The sequence below is a fragment of the Culex quinquefasciatus genome, chromosome 2 (assembly GCF_015732765.1).
Source record: "Culex quinquefasciatus strain JHB chromosome 2, VPISU_Cqui_1.0_pri_paternal, whole genome shotgun sequence".
NCBI lineage: Eukaryota > Metazoa > Arthropoda > Insecta > Diptera > Culicidae > Culex > Culex quinquefasciatus.
The window spans coordinates 54,604,873-54,626,482 of NC_051862.1; the positions used below are offsets into that span (position 1 = coordinate 54,604,873).

General features: G+C 36.5%; 2 protein-coding genes across 4 annotated transcripts; one reads left to right on the forward strand and one right to left on the reverse strand.

The window, feature by feature from the left end:
- Positions 1-141: 141 nt before the first annotated feature.
- Positions 142-15,475, forward strand: LOC6047092. 3 transcript variants are annotated; one of them, XM_038255998.1, is made up of 4 exons: positions 142-263; positions 10,307-10,898; positions 10,956-11,140; positions 14,747-15,475. In XM_038255998.1, the coding sequence occupies exons 2-4, from the start codon at positions 10,338-10,340 to the stop codon at positions 15,192-15,194; spliced, it is 1,194 nt and encodes a 397-aa protein (XP_038111926.1). In that variant the 5' UTR covers positions 142-263; positions 10,307-10,337; the 3' UTR covers positions 15,195-15,475. The 3 variants fall into 3 exon arrangements, with proteins under 3 accessions (XP_038111926.1, XP_038111925.1, XP_038111927.1); XM_038255997.1 differs by lacking the exon at positions 142-263 and adding an exon at positions 3,262-3,427; XM_038255999.1 differs by lacking the exon at positions 142-263 and adding an exon at positions 9,948-10,059.
- LOC6047130 (SET domain-containing protein SmydA-8) lies at positions 15,178-20,147 on the reverse strand. Its single transcript, XM_038255996.1, has 7 exons — positions 19,852-20,147; positions 17,049-17,180; positions 16,403-16,970; positions 16,182-16,333; positions 16,017-16,111; positions 15,491-15,813; positions 15,178-15,433 (listed from the first exon to the last, which is right to left on the reverse strand). Exons 1-7 carry the CDS (start codon positions 19,902-19,904, stop codon positions 15,230-15,232), a joined length of 1,527 nt encoding a protein of 508 aa, XP_038111924.1. The 5' UTR covers positions 19,905-20,147; the 3' UTR covers positions 15,178-15,229.
- Positions 20,148-21,610: the final 1,463 nt, after the last annotated feature.

Sequence of the window (21,610 nt, forward strand, 5' to 3'; positions counted from 1 at the left end):
GTCTCTCAGCTGGGTGCTCTCCCTCTCTTTTGAACTTGACTGTATGTATTTGCTTCAAAGTTGGTGTTATTCGTGATAGGACGGCTGATGTTAACTTTTTTATGTGTTTCATATCGGGTTAGTGTGGTTGTGAAATAGTCGGAGAAATTTTTGGGAACGCAATGTTTTGGCTATAGAGTGGTTTATGACTGCCTGCATTATTGTAGATATTAGTGACAAAAAACAGAGAAAGTTTAATGTAGAAAAACGTGTTTTGAAGTAAGGTAAAAGCTGATTTTAAGATATGTCGCCTGTCTAGGTGTGGAAGAATTTGAAGCATTCTATATTATTGTACGAAAAAGTTCTATTTTCTACATTCTTTCTATATTATTGTACAACAAAAACAAACCACCCACATTAACGACCCCCGGGTCTTTTGTGGTCTCTATTGCAAGTTTCTGCTCGAACCTAGGAGTCCGAAGGCTTGAATGCGGAGAGCACCCAAACCTCTTTCTACTCCAAGGAACCTTCCGCCTCAGTGTTTGAACTGACGACCTTTGGATTGCGAGTCCAACCGCCGCCAGCGATTCCACCGGAGTAGGCTTGGTTTGGTGTGTTGTTTGTACTTATGGCATGGAGACGACTCCTACACCTGGAATGACTTAACGGCCTAACAACCAAGGCCGGGACCGACATTTTACTTCCTCATCCGATGGAAGGTTGGAGCAGATGGGAATCGAACCCAGAATCATCCGCTTACAAAGCGGACAGCGTAACCATTCGGCCACGCACTGCCACATATTATTGTACCAAAGAGTTCTTGATTTTGATAGAGCAACAGATAACATATTTTAATACAGTTCAGACACGATTATTCGAAGTTCGATTAGGCTAGGGGAACTATACCCTTTTTCAGCCTATTTCTATTATCGGCCTATCAGCACTTTGTTCATGAATTACGGCTTTCAAAAGGTGTTTTTGACTGTTCCAAAGTTATAAATAGCTCGAATTAAAGTGAGCAAGCAACTCTCCATTGTTGAAATATCTGTAAATGTTGATTTAATAGCGGAAAACGGCAAAGTGATGAGAATCGGTCGAACGGCTTAGAGTGATTAAAATGGGTATATTTCCCCTAGTACAAATTTTATTTGAAATTGGCCCGAAAAATCAGGGGGGAAAAATATTTTTTCAAAAAAACTTCAAAATTTCAATGGAAATTTAAGTACAATCAGCTAAAATCAATTTAAGATGTTTTTTCCTGCGTTGAATTTTTGAAAATTTTCGATGTTTAAGTTTTTTTTTCGCTAAAATTCTGGTTTTCGTTCTTTCATTTTTTTTAAATTAATAATTGCAAAACAACTGAACTAGTGCAAATAGTAGTACATGCAACATGTTGCAAAAAGAGGATTTTTTCAGCACGAGTCGTACATTTATCCAACGAGGTTTCACCGAGTTGGATAAATACGAAGAGTGCTGAAAATCAAGTTTTGCAACGAGTTCCATACAACATTTTTTGCAATTCCAAAAAACACACACTGAGTGAAATTTTAAGTCAAATTTTCATGTATTTTGTCAATAAATCGTTTAAATCAAAAAAATGATGAAAAGTGTTACTTTTCAGCATTTATTTTGAAAAGTGTTGCTATTCGATTCTGTTATTTTTGGTACAGAAAAGTAGGCTATTTCGTCGTTCAAGAATGACAGGAAAAGTAAGTAGTTTCACGACGGAATTGCAAAAATGCATTTTATAACACTTTTTCCATGCAAATGCTGAAACTATGGATTGTTATTTCAATATTTATATTTTGTTTTTTATTGCGATGATAAAATATTGAAAAACTGTATTTTTTTTTATAGGCAATCAACCATTCAAGTTTGACTAAAATGAGGTAGCAAAACTCAAATTTGATGTTTAAAGCAAGAAAAAAAAATTGTTGATTCGTTTATCCAAAGTCTCATACAAACCTTCAGATAATCGAAGCTTCGGATAACCGAGTCAATTTTCAATTACAAAATGATTTTTTTCCATTTTTCATTACCCTTATCGCGATTCACCGCCATTTAAGCCGCCATCTTGGATTTAAAAATTAAAAATCGCTTAAGAGTACACAGCAAAAAAAAAAAAAATGAATTTTGGCATGTTGAAAATTTGGTAGGTTGAATATTAACTCTTTTTTGAGTAATACAGTCGACTCTCTGGCTGTCAATATCCAAGGAACCGTCGAGGAAGAGAATCATCAGTTTACAGAACCATGCAAAATGAAGACTCGATTGAAATTGTTTTTTTTTGCTAACCAGCTATGGGAGAGAATCATGGCAACGTCCAGCAAACAATAACAAAGAAATGTGAAATGGAATGTAATTGTTTTCTTATTTGAGTAATTGATGAGGTCATTGACTTTAGACATGATGACCCCAAAAATTCTCTGGGAGTATGTAATGCAAGATCGCGATATTGGTAATATGAAAACACTTTATTTTGACTAATATGTGTTCGTCGATTAAGACGAATTTGATCTCAAGAATAAAAAAATGAAAAAAGGCGACGTTTTCCCTAATGATTTCCCGAAGTTTTTCTTAAACTCTTCGGGTAATCGAACATCGAATAATTCGAACTTGGAATAATTGTATAGCTTCGGGTTCTTAATCATTTTTTCGCAATTAAGAAATTCCAGAGATTTTATTCTTAGATGTTAGGGAAGCAAGACATTAAAAATAGAATTTCTCTTTCCACGTTTGTGAGGAGTTAGACCTTGAGTCCTATTTCGATCCAATTGCCGATTATTACAAGTTATTCTCAGACACCAATTTAAAAAAAAATGAAATCATACATTACAAATAATTTTGTAAGGTACCATGCATCTCCTTGTAAAAATGAGCAGAGGGTAAAATAAAATGGAAACGCATGGTGATTGAATGAATAATTTGGATCTTGTTTAATTCATGTGATTTTCATGACTCAAAACTTTTCATTGTACTAACTCTATTCTAAGTCTGTTTCAAAACCAAAACATTAGTTCCGATAACACAACCACATGCACCGAATCACTGCTGTTTTAAATCAAGTTTACGATTTTTCAAAGTTTGCGTGAACAACTTCCAGTTCCCACACAACTTCTCTCTAGTTACAAAGAGCGAATCATTTCCAATAACTCTCTCTCGCACTCGTTCCGTCCCGCGAGAACTGCGCGAGACAAATGTTTCGCGCTAATTTGATGTTCTCATCAGAATCTCATTCTATTTACGTTCGACAGTGCGTCGCGATCGCATTAAAAATCTGTTTTGATTCTACACACATTTGGAACGTTCGACGGAGTCGCGAAACACTTTTTTTTTTGTTGGTGAACCTTGACAAAACGTTACTTATTGTTTTGTGATCGATTCTGTGTGCCGCGCGAGAACTCTTCCGGATAAACGATTTGCAACAAGCAGTACGCGGCGGCAAGCGGTAAGTGCTCATTAAAATTTGTGCTTGTTAACGTTTTGCAGGGTTCAATATTCCTTGGACGGTCGCAGGCTACAATTTTGAACGCGTCTTTGACAGTAACGATGAGATCAACACGGAATAAGAATTTTTGGATGGAGTACGTTTTTTCGCTTTGGGTTATCCGTTATACATATATGAATCAATAAACAAAACAAAACAATTTTATGAAAATTGAAACTTTTTTTTTCAAATTCTTTGATTAACATTGTGTTAAATTGTTTGAAGAATATTCCATCATAAAGATTATTTGGAAATTAAATATCTACCTTTTTTTTATTTTTAAGACTTCATTTTTATTTTTATTTCATCTTCTATATATATAAAAAATTTCGACGGTTTTGTTCGAACGCGAATCAGTTCAATACGGAACGTGGTGCTCTTTGTTGCATTGGGTTCGTATAAGTCCAAGGAAGGTTCTTACGCCAAAAAGTGACAACTTTGGCCACTCTAGAACCGATTCCGGAAAATTTGCAGATTGCATGGGAAATTACGTAAAATCATATTTTGATCACAGGAGGCTGAATAAGCAAACAAGCTAAAAACGTCAACAAACGAAAAAAAAAAGACAAAGTTTGTGGGGTTTTTGAGGGATATTAAACTGTATTTTAAAAGCTCCGTCATAAGGACAAATAATTATTTTCAGAAGCAATTACAGTCCAGACTCGATTATCTGAAGCATCGATTATCCAAAGTTTTGATTATCCGAAGGTTTATATGGGACTTTGGATAATCGAATCACGAACAATATGTTTTTCCTTTTTTTCATTTTCTTGTTTTTAACATTACATTCGAGTTCTGCGTCCCCATTTTAGTCAAATTTGAATAGTGTATTGCCTATTAAATAATAAATGCATTTTTTCAATATTTTGTCACCGCCATATTGGCCGCCGTCTTGAATTAAAAAAAAATCACTTTACCTTAATTTAAGGGTCATTTTTTCCGAGGCCTTCGGATAATCGAGTCTGGACTGTACTATTATAATTTGATATAATATTTCTACGCATTAGACTAAAATTCTGGGAAAATTATTATCTGTGGTTATATCGTCCCGCCCGTGTGGATCAATCGGACTGCGCACTGGACTCACAATCCAGAGGTCGCCGGTTTGAATCCCACGGCGGGCGCTCTAAAATTCTTTGTGTAAATATGGGTATTCGGCGCCTTTTCTCCGTGTCATACTTTCATACACTTAGGAGCCCAGGGCGGCGAAGTCCTTGTAGATAAAAGGAAGACACTAGTGATTGGTACTAGCAATGGTGGCCGACAGCTATAAAGTCAACTTCGTTTTTTTTCGTTATTGATGGTTTATTATACTCCGAAATAAAAGAAAATAAAAATCTTAAAACATATTTTGACTTCTTCAAGTTAAAAGGGGAGCAATCAATACGAAAGAAAAAATGATTTTTGGCTGAAATTTTAGGGTGAAGACTCTCCAGACCTATTCCGTGTGCATGACGAAGCCCGATTTTAAAATTTAGTGGGGGGGGCAGTTTAACGAGTTTCTACCAACATTTTAAGCCGATGTGATTAAAGAAGTGTTGAGATATCGCGACACCCGTTTTTTTAACTGCTCACTTCAAATAGCTATATCTTGGCAATAATGCATCCAAATGTCTTCAAATTTATTTTGTTCATAGTTGAAAATGTATATTTTAATGCCTTGAAAACTGATTAAAACAAAGTTTAATTGTGCGCTCATACCAACTCTTGAAATTTTTGTCGATCATTTCACGTATGTAACCCCAGAAACAGAATTTAGTAATATCTTCAGAATTAAAGGCATTTTCAGTACAACAAATTTCTTAGTAAATTTGGAAAATGCTACAAAATTGATTTTTGTGCCATTTTTTTTAATCCTCATGAAAAAAAAATCTCATTTATTTTGATCAAACTTAAAGCTTTTCATTTACTTAATCTAACATGTATGTAAATTTTATTAAAAGTTAATAAACTTAAGTTAAACCAACATTAAGTTGTAAATTTCACATGGAACATTAAAAGATGCCTGTCAACAGGCCAATTTGACGTGGACAATGCAATTTGTACACTTTCAGGCTAACATTTGTAAGAATTGTTAGTAGCTCCTTTTTTTCAATACCTGTGAAAACTAACCCAGAACATGCATTAAAAAAATAAATCTTAAGACAAGTCATACTGTTTGTGTAAAATTTGAAAAATAAATTGAAATCCTATCAATGTCCCCCAGTTTACGGTACTTATGAAGTACTACTTTAAGTTTACATTTCAGTCAAAAACTTTATTTGAAATCGAAATAATTTCCGTTAGAAATTACATAAAACAGTTTTCTAGTTTTGCCTTCCTCACTGAGGTAAGGCTATAATCCTGCTCTAAAATTGAACTTTTTATTTAAAGCTCGAAAACCCACCATGATGTATACATATCGACTCAGAATCGAAAACTGAACAAATGTCTGTGTGTATGTGTGTGTGTATGTGTGTGTGTATGTGTGTGTGTATGTGTGTGTGTATGTGTGTGTGTATGTGTGTGTGTATGTGACCAATAATGTCACGCAGTTTTCTCAACACTGGCTGAACCGATTTTGACCAAACCAGTTGCATTCGACTTGGTTTAGGGTCCCATACGGTGCTATTAAATTGTTTGAAGTTTCGATAAGTAGTTCAAAAGTTATGTATAAAAATGTGTTTTCGCATATTTTTGGAAGTTGAATAAATGGCAGTAAACTGAACCAAACATCATCATGTTATACATCGTTGGTTAGGTAATCGAAAGACCTTTCCAACGAGTCTAAAACATTGAAGATTTGGCAACCCTGTCTCGAGTTCTGACCACTTTAGTGATATTTATGTACTTTTTTGTAGCCGGATCTCACTTAAATGTATGTAAACAATGTCCGGATCCATCATCCGACCCATCGTTGGTTAGGTAATCGAAAGACCTTTCCAACGAGTCTAAAACATTGGAGATCTGGCAACCCTGTCTCGAGTTCTGACCACTTTAGTGATATTTATGTACTTTTTTGTAGCCGGATCTCACTTAAATGTATGTAAACAATGTCCGGATCCATCATCCGACCCAGCGTTGGTTAGGTAATCAAAAGACCTCACCAACGAGTCTAAAACATTGAAGATCTGGCAACCCTGTCTCGAGTTCTGACCACTTTAGTGATATTTATGTACTTTTTTGTAGCCGGATCTCACTTAAATGTATGTAAACAATGTCCGGATCCATCATCCGACCCATCGTTGGTTAGGTAATCGAAAGACCTTTCCAACGAGTCTAAAACATTGGAGATCTGGCAACCCTGTCTCGAGTTCTGACCACTTTAGTGATATTTATGTACTTTTTTGTAGCCGGATCTCACTTAAATGTATGTAAACAATGTCCGGATCCATCATCCGACCCAGCGTTGGTTAGGTAATCAAAAGACCTCACCAACGAGTCTAAAACATTGAAGATCTGGCAACCCTGTCTCGAGTTCTGACCACTTTAGTGATATTTATGTACTTTTTTGTAGCCGGATCTCACTTAAATGTATGTAAACAATGTCCGGATCCATCATCCGACCCATCGTTGGTTAGGTAATCGAAAGACCTTTCCAACGAGTCTAAAACATTGAAGATCTGGCAACCCTGTCTCGAGTTCTGACCACTTTAGTGATATTTATGTACTTTTTTGTAGCCGGATCTCACTTAAATGTATGTAAACAATGTCCGGATCCATCATCCGACCCAGCGTTGGTTAGGTAATCAAAAGACCTCACCAACGAGTCTAAAACATTGAAAATCTGGCAACCCTGTCTCGAGTTCTGACCACTTTAGTGATATTTATGTACTTTTTTGTAGCCGGATCTCACTTAAATGTATGTAAACAATGTCCGGATCCATCATCCGACCCAGCGTTGGTTAGGTAATCGAAAGACCTCACCAACGAGTCTAAAACATTGAAGATCTGGCAACCCTGTCTCGAGTTCTGACCACTTTAGTGATATTTATGTACTTTTTTGTAGCCGGATCTCACTTAAATGTATGTAAACAATGTCCGGATCCATCATCCGACCCAGCGTTGGTTAGGTAATCGAAAGACCTCACCAACGAGTCTAAAACATTGAAGATCTGGCAACCCTGTCTCGAGTTCTGACCACTTTAGTGATATTTATGTACTTTTTTGTAGCCGGATCTCACTTAAATGTATGTAAACAATGTCCGGATCCATCATTCGACCCATCGTTGGTTAGGTAATCGAAAGACCTTTCCAACGAGTCTAAAACATTGGAGATCTGGCAACCCTGTCTCGAGTTCTGACCACTTTAGTGATATTTATGTACTTTTTTGTAGCCGGATCTCACTTAAATGTATGTAAACAATGTCCGGATCCATCATCCGACCCAGCGTTGGTTAGGTAATCAAAAGACCTCACCAACGAGTCTAAAACATTGAAGATCTGGCAACCCTGTCTCGAGTTCTGACCACTTTAGTGATATTTATGTACTTTTTTGTAGCCGGATCTCACTTAAATGTATGCAAACAATGTCCGGATCCATCATCCGACCCATCGTTGGTTAGGTAATCGAAAGACCTCACCAACGAGTCTAAAATATTGAAGATCAGTAAAATTTAGTCATATGTGTGTTTTTTGTATTCCAAAACTTAACGAAATTAGACGAAATTTGTGTCCAAACCCATTTTTGGAAAAGAGTGAGGAAGGCACCAACCACATAGGTGGATTAAGCTAGTTTTTGTTTTTGTTGTTAGCTGTGCATATAGCATTTTTACAATAAAAAATTAACTTAATCCACCTATGTGGTTGATGCCTTCCTCACATTTTACCAACAATGGGTAATATGAGTGGTTTGGACACATATTACAGCTATTTTTTTTAGATCCAGACAGGGTTGCCAGATTATCAATGTTGTGGACTCATTGAAAAGGTCTCTCGATTACCTAACCAACGATGATTCGGACATCGTTTATATGCATATAAATAGAACTAGTTACCGGCACTTCAAACAATTCAATAGCGATGTATGGGGCCCTATATATAGTATACCAAGTCGATTGCAACTGGTTTGGTCAAAATCGGTTCAGCCAGTGCTGAGAAAACTCAGTGCGAGTTTTGGTCACATACATACATACACACACACAGACATTTGTTCAGTTTTCAATTCTGAGTCGATATATATACACGAAGGTGGGTGTTCGAGCTTTTAATAAAAAGTTTATTTTTAGAGCAGGATGATACCTCAGTGAGGAAGGCAAAAATAGTTGTTAAATGACATACATTTTAAACATTTATTAATCAATGCTCAACAATTCATCAGTTTGCACTTGTGTCTTTCTCTCTTTTATGTTCTTTTTAAAAATGCATAAGGTTTAAAACATGTTGTTTTTCAAATTTGTATGAAGATTTGAAAAAATTGAAAATAATTGAACCTCGTAAACATTTGTTACACATCTTCAAAATCATGAGGTCATTTTCCAAAGAATTTGCATGAATCGTTTGAAAAACTTATCAACTTCCGTAAACTGGGGTCAATCGGGACACATGGGGCGAATTGGGACAGCAGTTTTAACCATGTTGGAGCACAATATTTTGATTTTTCTGGTTGGTTTCGGTTAGAACAGGCTCAGACCAACAAAATGTGTACATCCATTTTCGAATTTTAAAGCTTTAAGTGTTCTAAAACCTGCTGTCCCTATTCAGACTGTAGTCCCGATTCGCCCCAGATTCAAAACTACTACACAATTGAGATTAACTAAACACTCAACTATTTATTTTTTAACTTGCTATTTTAACTATTTACTATTTTCATTTTTAATTGACATATTATCAAACACCAAATTGCTGATATGTCAGCATTAGGTGCTCGATAGAAATACATACTTAACTTTTTTTTTAAAGTATTAGCAAAATTGACTGAGAACAAATAATTTATTTTAAAATACATTACATAATGAATTGCAATTGTAATTTTTAAATTTTACTAAAATTGAAGAGGATAAAGACCAAATCTTAAACCAAAAAGTCATCGCGTAATCACGCGCAAAAACACACTCTTTGCCAGCCTTTGTGTTTCCATTTCAGCCTTAAAATCGTAAAGATTAAAGCTCTAATCCATTTTGGTCATGGCGAACTCACGCTTTGTTTTCAGCCTGTTATTTTCTTCGGTCATTCCGAGCCCATATAAATGTGATTTGATTTTTATATCACCAGCGTCGATAGACGTTATTTTTATCTAGACCAACAGTGGCTGGAATCAATTGTTATTGTTGGTACGATTTTTTTTTCATTTTGGTTGGTGGCTGAGTTTATCAAGCTTATCAGGGGAATTTTTGAAGGTTGCCATTTTCGGTCAGATTGCGAAATTCTGCAATTTAATTGCATCGCAACGTTTAAGTTCAAGGCAATGTTTGTTTTCGTTTGTCATCCCCATGCGCCTAAGCCGGCATTTTTCGCGCTTACGCTGAACCAACTGTTTCTTCGCAGCCACTTTGCTCTTCTAATGATTCACACCAATCGAGCGTGCCCCCAGCGAGAGACACTGCACATGTGTGTTTGTGACTGATCGTTGAAAAGCCGGCCGGCCATAACTCAATCTTAACTGGTCCGGACAGGTGGGTCTTTTGCTTGGCCTGACGGAGAGCACGCGATCCTATCTGTATCGCAGAAACACTCAGGAGATCATTAATCTTCTATTTCTGTGAAATTTGAAACCTGTTCGGGGGCGGCTTAACCACCGCTGATTGACGGTTTCTTGGCGTCCAAAGGTGCCACGGAATAGGTCATTAGGTTTTGGGCAGTGATCTAGTGATACCAATCAATCATGCCAACTCTTCATGACGTTTTCTAATTTCTTTTCAGATTGCTGTCATGTGACCTCTTTTGAGGAGATATGTCTTCCGTATACCAGCGAATACTCATCAACCTGCACATTCTGGCCCTACTTTTTTGTGTAATTTTTGAGTTTCAACCCAGAGAACCCGAATCTCTCACCGAACTCCTGGTCAACCAGTGCGAGTTCGACACGCAGCACCTCTGTCCAGAATGCTTTGCCAGCTCCGCGGTCAACTGTGGCCACTTGGCGAACCTCGTCAACATCGATCCGTGGAACCAGCTAACCTGTAGGTATAACCCACATGGAGTCAGCTACGGTCTGCTGAGTAGTGGGAAGAAGGCGGTAATCAAGAAACTCAACAAAAATCGAGCCATTGAAGCATTGCGGGATGCCGTTTGTGACGAGCTTGGAACAAGTCACTCTAATTGTAAATTCAAAAGTGATGAAAATGTTCTTAAAGTTCTTCGGCGAAAAGTGCTCGCGCAAGAGTTGGAAGGGTGCATAATTTGTCCCTCAAAAAATGAGAAAGCTTTACATCGTCTCTTGGATGAGTTTAAGGGTACAGAGCTGTTGAAACTGATATTGCTGCAGATTAACGTGCAGCCGTTGCTGCTAGAGGTAATGAACAACCGTGCGGCTCCTTTCTTTAAATTTTCATTTATTTTTATTTTGTAGCTATTCGATGGTCATGGTTTTCCCGTTCCAACAGTGATTTTCCAAGGAGGGTTCCAGCTATTGGAGAGCTTCGATGGGGATGCGGTCGTCAATTTCTACGACAGTTCGCTGAACACAAGACTGAGAATAGCCAAAGAGTTGATTCAAGCTAGTTTTCGATTTACAGAAGGAATCAAAGGATTTAGGTAAGGATTTCAATGAAAACAAGAGTTAAATGGCTTTATAGGAAGTGATACACAACTCTTGTATGTCGCAATGTTCGTTTCTTGTGTTGAAAACTAGATAAAGCTAGTTGTTTTTTTATTAAGTTTTTTTAGTGATTGATAAATGTTGGTAAAATTTGATCAATGATTTACGTCAATTTGTCTGTGATACAACTAATCAAAAATATTTTATGGTCACCGGCGTCAGGATGATTGTCATTAGGTGCGTAACTTTGCCTCGTTCTTCTCTAAATCAACATCAAATCATTCAAAATATTTTAAAAAATGTTTGCAAATGAGTTTAAGAAATTCAATAATAAAAAAATAAATGTAAAAATGTTTTTGTCAATGGAATTATCAAATAGTTGATTTTGTTACAGACGGTTTCATCAAATATTAAATAAAAACGATATGTTCACTAAAACGATATGTTCACTAAAAAGAGCGAGCGAACCATGACTCACAAAAAAGAGCCGCAAATCTTTTTTAAACTCCGATCTTTTGAAAGAACCGTTATAAGACGGATTGACTTTTAAACTTGTGTATTTTTTATATAAATATAACCTAAAAATGTTTGTTTGCGAGTTTGTTAGTTTGTTTGTCATAGTCTAATACCTGCTTAAAAATACATTAAACTATTAGCCGAATACAAATTTGAGCATTTCAAAATGTATACATTTAAAAATTACATCAAAAACTATTAAATAGCCCATGAGATTTTGGAATAATAAATACCTCTTGCCCGATTCAATAGTTTGCATAATATTTTCTCAAATATCAGCACTTCTTTAATTTGTTTTTATTGATGAAAATCCAATTTAAAAAACATGAAAGCCACTCCATAATTAACCCTCTACAACCCAACCCCGCCTTTAGACGGGCTTCGATTTAAAAAATCGCCAAAAATGGATGAAACTTTCAGCGTTTGTTTGTCTATGCATGAGATGAACTCATGCCAAATATGAGCCCTCTACGACAAAGGGAATTGGGGTAAAACGGGCTTTGAAGTTTGATGTCAAAAAAACATAAAAAATCTTAAAATTGCTCGCATTTCCGTAAAACTTCATCAATTCCAACTCTCTTAGATGCATTCGAATGGTCTTTTGAAGCACTTCAAAATGTGCCATAGACATCCAGGATTGGTTTGAAATTATCTCTTAGCTTTTGCAAATTACTGTCAAAAATAGATTTTTTTAAAACCTCAATATCTTTTTCCAACAGCCTCCAACACCCATACTCCCATAGGTCAAAAGATAGGTAATTTTATGGACTATAAGCCTACGGTATTAACTTTTTGGCCAATCGCCATTTTTCTCATAGTTTTTCGATTTTTCCACAACAAACAATTTACAACGTTAGTTTTTACCTTGCTGGCCTCCATAGCGGCACTTTTTGGTCTCAATTTTGTCATATTCGGAATCCTCGGACAATTTCACGTTAATTAGAAGTATTGGAGTTGTTAATTTGATTGGAAAAATTGCCATTTAGAATGAATTAAAATATTTTTTAGAAATTTGTTGAATTAGGGGTTAAACAGGTTTTCGCCTACTTGATACAGCATTTGACGTATTGATCATAGGGTTTTAAATCAAAATTACAATTCCAATACTTCTAACTAAAGTGAAATCGTCCGAGGATTCCGAATATGACAAAATTGAGACCAAAAAGTGCCGCTATGGAGGCCAGCATGGTAAAAACTAACGTTATAAATTGTTTGTTGTAGAAAAATCGAAAAACTATGAGAAAAACTGCGATTGGCCAAAAAGTTAATACCGTAGGCTTATAGTCCATGAAATTACCTATCTTTAGACCTACGGGAGTATGGGTGTTGAAGGCTGTTGGAAAAAGATATTAAGGTTTAAAAAAAATCTATTTTTGACAGTAATTTGCAAAAGCTAAGAGAAAATTTCAAACCAATCCTGGATGTCTATGGCACATTTTGAAGTGCTTCAAAAGACCATTCGAATGCATCTAAGAGAGTTGGAATTGATGAAGTTTTACGGAAATGCGAGCAATTTTAAGATTTTTTATGTTTTTTTGACCTCAAACTTCAAAGGCCGTTTTACCCCACTTCCCTTTGTCGTGGAGGGCTCATATTTGGCATGAGTTCATCTCATGCATAGACAAACAAACGCTGAAAGTTTCATCCAAATCGGAGCACCTCGATACGACCTGTTACACATTGATGAAAAACTCGCTCTTAACAAGATAAATGCAAATTAAAAAATTAAAAATTAAACAAGAAAAACATAATACAAGACAAGTAAAGTTTTTCGTAGAACAAAAGTTGCTCAAAATGACCTCCTAAACACGGGAAAAACAAAAATTTTCGAAAAAAAAATTGGGCAGTAGTGGGTTAAAAATAGACTTTTAATCAAAATTTTGAAAAAGAGCGAAAGAGCCGAGCAAAAGAGCCGCTCATTTTAATGTGCGAGCGATAGATATGAAGATATGAAGATAGAAGGTATGTTTTATTGAAACTAACTTCCATTTTTATTCTTTATAGAGTTTTTCAGCCGGCGGCTTTTTCGACTCTTATAACTTCAATAACTGATCCAATATGAAAAATTACAAAGAAGTTCCTAAAACATAGAAACTTCTTTTTTCACTTTTTATGCATAATTCAACTTTTTAAATTAGTTTCCAAAAAACTAAATGAACTTTAGCTATTTTTCGACATTATCAGAAACAGGTTTATATTTGTGAAAAGATTACTTTTTATATTTTTTAATTTGGCCTATAAAACTATAAAACACTAACATTCCAAACTGCGTTTTTTACGGTTAGTCATTGTTCATGTGGCTTTTTGAAACGTTGATTTTGATATTTCCTTCAAAGTTCTAAAAATGTTATTGAGATTTTCGGTAAATTGCTTTTTTTTTGTTGTTGAGGCATTTTTACAAATAAAAATAAATACAAATTACTAATAAATAGAACTTTCTCAAACTTCGTTCCAAATTAAAATGAGTCTGATGGACCACTTAAGGTTGCCCTTCCGTTGCTGAAAACAACACAAGAGCCCAGTCTCGACGTTTTCACAGAGCTGGAAATTCTTACAGCATTCTAGCAGAAATGTTCCACTGTTCTAGCAGGATTCTGGCAGAACCAGCCCTGCTAGAATATTTCGTGACTGGGAGAAGTTGCCAGGAATCAACTTTAATACCACCAAATTATAAAAATTGAAGAGTTTTGGTGACTAAAGGTAATTGAAAGACCTTACAAAAAAAAAAAAAAAAAAAAAACAAACAAATCAAAAGTTCAATGACCTGGAAACCATGTCTGAATTTATGACCACTTAAGTCATATTTATGTACTTTTTTTTCGTAGATCTGTACAGAATTTAGGTCCGCACCCATCCTTCGACTCATCGCTGAATCGGTAATCGAGTTTGAAGATCTGGCAACCTTTTCTCGAGTATAGACTGCTAAAGTTTGAGTTCAGAACTATTAAAATATTAAGCACGACCCATGTGTAGAAATTGAGTTTTTGTTGTAAAAGTTTGGTTGCATCTAAATTTGGTAATAACTGTAGCGATACCCACAGCGATTGTAATTAAATTTAACATATAAACCATTTTTGTCATTACAGGTTCTACCTCACCGACATCAACCCAGACAACATAGCCGTCCAGGCGCAGCCCAGCGGATCCTTCCAAGTGTCCTTCATCGATCTCGACAATGTGATAATACTCGATAGCCAAAGCAAGCAACTTGATAGCCGATCCAAAGCTCGACACATCCACTCGCGAATCGACTGCGATGGATGCTTTGCCTACGTTCAGGAAGATCTCTGCTCGTACCAGCACAGTGATATTAACCAGTTCGCCATTTGCCAGCTGTTGTACGAAAACTTGAACGGCGATAGAGAGGGAGGCTTCCTTCACATTCAACCAAATGATGATTCGCAGCCCGGACTGAGCGAGATTCGACGGCATTTGCACCATTGCGTGTACTGCGTTCCACCGGACTGTCGGGACCGCCAAGGGCTTCTTCAACAGGTCCGGGAGATTATCAACGCCATTTTAGTTGAATCCTAGTTGTTTATTTTAAGCTAGATTAACGAAAAACTCACCTAGTCGATGATGCTCGGTTTATCCTCCGCCGGAGATTTTAGATTTGAACAAACAAGTGCTCGAACTTGCGCGATCTCTTCCCTTAGCTCCTTCAAGTCCTGCATCGCCCGTTTGGTCAGATGACCTTCTGGAGTTGTGGGATGCTCGAACAGTAACATGCTGATGGACTGCTTCAGACCTGATTCTCCTTTGATAAGATTATCCTAAATAAATAAACTCAAGTAAATAAAATGTTGAAACCCGAACGATTTGATTCGTACCAGCAATTCCTTCGCCGAAATCTCCTTAGTTTCAAATTTCTTCCTGGCCACATTCCACAGCGAGACGTTGTACTCGTACAGACCGATGGCGGTCAGCCGGGAGATTCCGGGTTCGAGAACGCGCAGAACGTCCAGCAGTTCGGCGCAGAGTTCAAGCTTGCGCTGGAGCAGATGTCGTGGGACGTTGGCTGGATGAGATGCCAGGCACAGATTGCGCAGCTCACCGGCCAGGGTTTGTTTGAGCTCTAGGACGAGGGAGTTTCGGGGATTCAGCGTGGCCGAGTGTCTTGTGATGGCTTCTTCAAGCTCGGGGATCTCAAAAGCTGAAATAGAAGGATATAGAGTTAACATTAAGCTTTAGGATTAGAGAACTCATGTTAGATCAAAGTTGATTTAGGTATGGTAATCTAAAATTGTTTAGTAACAAGGGGCGTCTCCACCAAATCGTTTTCAGTTAATCAAATTTTGATGGAGCAGCTTGGTTGTTCACTCTTAAAAATTTAATTTATGTCGAATAAATACTTACATCGCGCCATGGCATCGTTTCTGGCATTAGTAAACACCTGTTTTACGTACTCCCGCGTTAACTCGTGTAGACACTTGTCACACTTCCATTTCGTTCTATCCAAAAGGAGAAACAGAAAAATCATAAACTGTTCCGACAAACCAATCCCGCCCACGAATGACTCACTCTTTGCTGTAGTACGAGCACAGTCCCGCGGAGCAATTGGTGCACCGCACCGAGCAAAGGTGGGTGCCCAACTCGGTTGGATCTTCACAGCGGGCGCACGTACACAGGAAGTACTTCCCCTTGCGCAGATGCGCACGCCGCTCGAACGTGCCCTGAAAAGAAGAAATCAATGCTCGTTTGTTTACTCCGCGCGGGAAAATATCAATAATCGCAACACTTACAAACAAACATCTGGTGTAGTTGAAGAGCACCATTTGGCCTTTCACGATCGGAACCGCGGCGTACACCCGCAGGTTGGACTCACCGTCAACGGAAATGAACGCGTTCGGCACACAATCGTGGGCCATTAGGGCTGCCCGCGGGTACAACCCGCGGACAAAGCAGTTCTGCTGGACGCTCTGGTTGGTTCCGTTGCCACGAATTTCAAATGCGTTTACGTCAAACACGCCACAGCAGTGCTGAATCAGGTCTTCATCTACGGTCATTTTTTCGCCTTCACCGTCCCCAACCCGGTCAAATGCCCCGTTTTGAAGCAGCGGTTCAACGACATACTTGCTTAGAATGTCCCAAATCTCCGAACCACGCCGCTCCTCCAAATGTGCCTCCATCCGTCGCATCTCCCAGAACCTATCCCGATCAGTACGGTACAGCAGCAAACACCGAACCGACGTGACGACATTGAAGTGGTTGAACAGGAAGTTGATGTCCAAGTTGGACTCGCGGTAGAAGCGACACTCGGCCTCGTCATGGCCGGTGCAGTCGTAGCAGAGGGGGGCCCGTCGACACAGACTATTAATAAATGAAGCAAATTTTAATTAGTAAACTGAGGTGAGCAATTCATGCGACCGTCAATCGACGTCGACGTACCGGCAAATGGTGCAAGAGTTACGAAAGCAGTTCAGGCAGCAAACGTCCGAGTCCCAGTGTGGCCCGACGACGGTTGGACGTTCTACCAGGATCAGCTCGCCGCGTGCCAAGTCGCGTTTTGCCACCAGGTACCTGAATAATGATCATAAATAATAATTTGCACAAGTTATGAAACAATTTGACACAAAGAGATGTTTGCTGTCAGCCAATTACAACTGTATTTTTTTCGTTACAAATACAAAATATCAAGCCTTATATTTTTTAACCCTCTACAACCCAACGGACTTTTTGACCTACAAATTCACCAAAAAACCATCCAACTAATTTTTGACTTCTTTTATGTGACTTTGCCAATGTTTTTGAAAATGGGTATGGGTCAACTTTGGCTTTATTATTATTTTTTTTGAAATATTTCCTATATTTTAAATAAAAAAAAAGTACGCAGTTATTTTTTTACTAGTGACTTGTTGTTTCGGAATTTGCAAAAGGAATAGCGTAGCATTTTGTTAGCTTCATCTTCAATTAAATGTCTATCATTAAACTTTGTTAAACCAAGAAGTACAGCACAACTCTGTTTTTTATGAACATAGATTTTTTCAAGGTCATTAAATTTATGGAATATCGTAAACTTGGATGACGTTGATAGTATTTAAATGTATTTAACACATATTTTTCAACTTGTTTAATTCTTAACACATTTACAATTTATGCCAAACAATATCTACTTTTTTCTTTGGAACAATTCTCTACGAAATTAATTTTGTATTTTTTAATCTGGCTGAAACTTTTTTGGTGCCTTCGGTATTCCCAAAGAAGCCATTTTGCATCATTAGTTTGTCCATATAATTTTTTATTTTCTTACTTTTAACATAAAAATCGAGTTCTGCGACCCTTTTTTGTCAAAATTGAGTGGTTGATTGCCTATTAAATTACTAAATGCATTTTTTCAATATTTAATCACCGCCATTTTGGTCGCCATCTTGGATTTTTTTTGGTAAATTTTTTGGTCATTTTTAATTTCACTTTGTGTCACTAAAACTTGATTTGCAAAAAAAAACACTGTGTTTATTTTTCTTTTTTTAAATATTTTTGGGGACATTAAATGCCAACTTTTCTGAAATTTCCAGGTTGTGAAAAAATTTTTGACCGAGTTATGAATTTTTGAATCATTACTTATTTTTTCAAAAAATCGAAACATTTTTCAACTTTATTTTTCGATGTAAAATCGAATTTGCCATCAAAAAGCACTCTAGAGAAATTTTGATAAAGCTCACCTATTTCAAGTTATAGCCATTATTAGGTACCTTTTTTGAAAATAGTCGCAGTTTTTTTTTATTAATGCACAAGTTTGCCCACTTTTGAAAAAAATATTTAAAAAAAAACTGGGAAAGTTCTCTATGTTTTGCTTTTTTTAATTTTGTTGATTCGACCTTTAGTTGCTGAGATATTACCATGCAAAGATTTAAAAACATGAAAATTGATGTTTTCGATTTCGTCCGATGTTTAATGTTAAAATTTGTGAAATTTTTCAATTTTTTCGAAAACCATATTTTTAATTTTCTTGAATATAGACTAACATTTCAAAAGGGCGTAATATTGAATGTTTGGCTCTTTTGAAATGAAAATACAGCATGTGCGACAGCTGACCAAAGGGATTTTAGTCAGAATGCGTTTGACACACGTACATGCACAACTACAGTAAACATTTTCAATTATAACTCGGGACTCCGGTATCCAACTTCAACCAAAGTTCGAGACAATGTACAGAATGGTATACATTGCCTCATCTATTATTCGTTTATTCAAGGCCAAACATTGAAATGTGTTTTTCTCGCAATGTCAAAAAGCATCACGTCGATTTGAAAACCTATCTGAGCCGTGTTGTTTTCAAATGTTTTTTGGAACCTATCAAATTTCTACACAGAAAAAATGTTGAATTTTGGAAGGTTGAAAATTTGGTTGGTTGAATTATATTACCTTTTTTAGTAAATTAACCTAAAAAATGTGTGAATATGTGAACCACAATTTTTTAACACAAAATCTGGCACCATTCCCTGATTAATATTACCATCATTTTTCTGTGAAGATAAAAACTGCTGTCCCTATTCAGAATAAAGTCCCAAATTCGGCCCAGTTGACACCACTAGCCTTACCCAAAAACTATGATAATTTTTCCACGCGTTGTCTCATATTATTGGTTTAAACAATTTCAAAACAAGAAAAAAATACCGGACTTTCTCCAAAAAAGTGCAACAAAAGACGAGAAAATTTAAAATTAGCCGCCCCCACGAGGAAGGAAGTAAACATGTACTACAGTATTTGTTCGATAACTGGGCTGAGAACGTAGCCCAGTCATCGAATGCTGCTCGCTAACTGGGCTGAACGAGAAATAACGAGGGGACCGTCGATGCATAATATTTTCCTGATGAAATATAAAAATAAAAATTTCTCAAATTTATTTTCAATGCATACTTTTCATATTTCTTTAATTGTGACTTTAAGTTAAATGAATGTTTGAAAACAGTTTTTTTATTTGTTGAACAGGCTCTTGGCATCCATTAACCCCTCGGTCATTTCGGTTTGTTTTGGTTTTTTGACGTTTGTCTGTTTTTTAAGTGGGCTACATCCCAGTTATCGAGCGCCCAGTTAAAAAGCAGCCCAGTTAAATAACGCCCAGTTACCGAACAACTACTGTAATTAGGCCACCCGTTGACTCGGCTGACAGGTGTCCATCATCGACGACCTGAATCACCCTCTCGTAAATCACCGTTTCCTGACCCACCGAAGATTTAGGAAGACTCACCTGCCCAGCCGATCCGACTCCAGAATCTCATAATTTTCCTCAAATCGCGCCATCTTTCACCACATTTGCCACGTCTTTTCCACTCACTATTTGATCACAATCTTCTTTCGGCGCGCCTGGACCGCTCTCGCTCGCTTAACACTTGCACTCTGCATACGAACGCGCGGGGGCGTTAAATTTCATCGTCCGAATGACCAACCGACCTGGCCCAACGGCGGGCTGACCGCGTAATAGCCGTCCAAGTCGTGGCCAGGCATTCCCGAACCGCACGAAATCGTGGTCCGACACAGACACAAACTCATAAACACATAACGTTTAATATTTCCACACTCGCGCCAAATGTGCGCACCAGCAGCAGGAGGGAAATTGTGGAAAAGTGCCTGCCCAGCTGCGCATGTTTTGCTCGCTCAGGTGTCCGCGGCGTTTTCCATGGATGGGAGGGAGTAAATGTGTGGTATAGTTAGCGTAGAGAAAGTGAAATGTTTTTGTCGCTGTCCAAATGTTGTGAAATGAGGAGGGGGAAACTGGGTTGTAGTTTTGGGAATTTCTTTTCTTATTATTTGTAATAGTCTGCAGATACAAAATTACCGTGCGTCTCCATTATTTTTCTATTCAATAGATTCTTTGTGAAAACACTAAGTTTTATGATAGATTATGACTACGTTAATTACTAATTCGACAACATTCAAATACGAACTAAAGTACTGATTGGTTTAAACAGAAAACATAGAAATCAAACATTTATAAATATCAATTTTAACTAATTTTAAAGTAATTCACGGTTTCCACACAAAAACAACAGCAACATTGCGATTATCATGTCGTCAAAAAAAGCTCATTATAAAGTTGCAAGATTTTGCGATAACAATGAATAACCCTTTTCCAATTCATTAAACAGTTAGGGACCGTAGTGATAGTGAGTCAAGTAACAAAGTCACGAATTATAAAATTTCGGAATTGAAAAGAAGTCAAATAATTCATACCAGTATTTTGGTCAAGCTCATGATCACGTCATCCACAATGTCAAAAGTGAAACATTCGTGAAATTTTCTGAACATCCATTTATTTTTAGAAATTGGATATTGTTTAATTTAAATTCTGATCGTTTAAAGCTAAACATTTCGAAAGGCCAAATGAAATGTTTATGGATCTTTCGATGAATAAGGCTTAAATTAAAAAAAAAGAAATTTGAAAAAATCAACGTTTTAATTTTTGGGCATCAAAAAATCGAACCGACATATGAATATTTGACGTTATTTGGGTTTCACTCAGAAAACCTCATTTTTGTATTTGTTTTTCTTTCAGAGGTTTTACTTTCAGTGTTTTATGTTGTTATGTTATGTGTTTTATGTTTTATGTTTTATGTTTTATGTTTTATGTTTTATGTTTTATGTTTTATGTTTTATGTTTTATGTTTTATGTTTTATGTTTTATGTTTTATGTTTTATGTTTTATGTTTTATGTTTTATGTTTTATGTTTTATGTTTTATGTTTTATGTTTTATGTTTTATGTTTTATGTTTTATGTTTTATGTTTTATGTTTTATGTTTTATGTTTTATGTTTATGTTTTATGTTTTATGTTTTATGTTTTATGTTTTATGTTTTATGTTTTATGTTTTATGTTTTATGTTTTATGTTTTATGTTTTATGTTTTATGTTTTATGTTTTATGTTTTATGTTTTATGTTTTATGTTTTATGTTTTATGTTTTATGTTTATGTTTTATGTTTTATGTTTTATGTTTTATGTTTTATGTTTT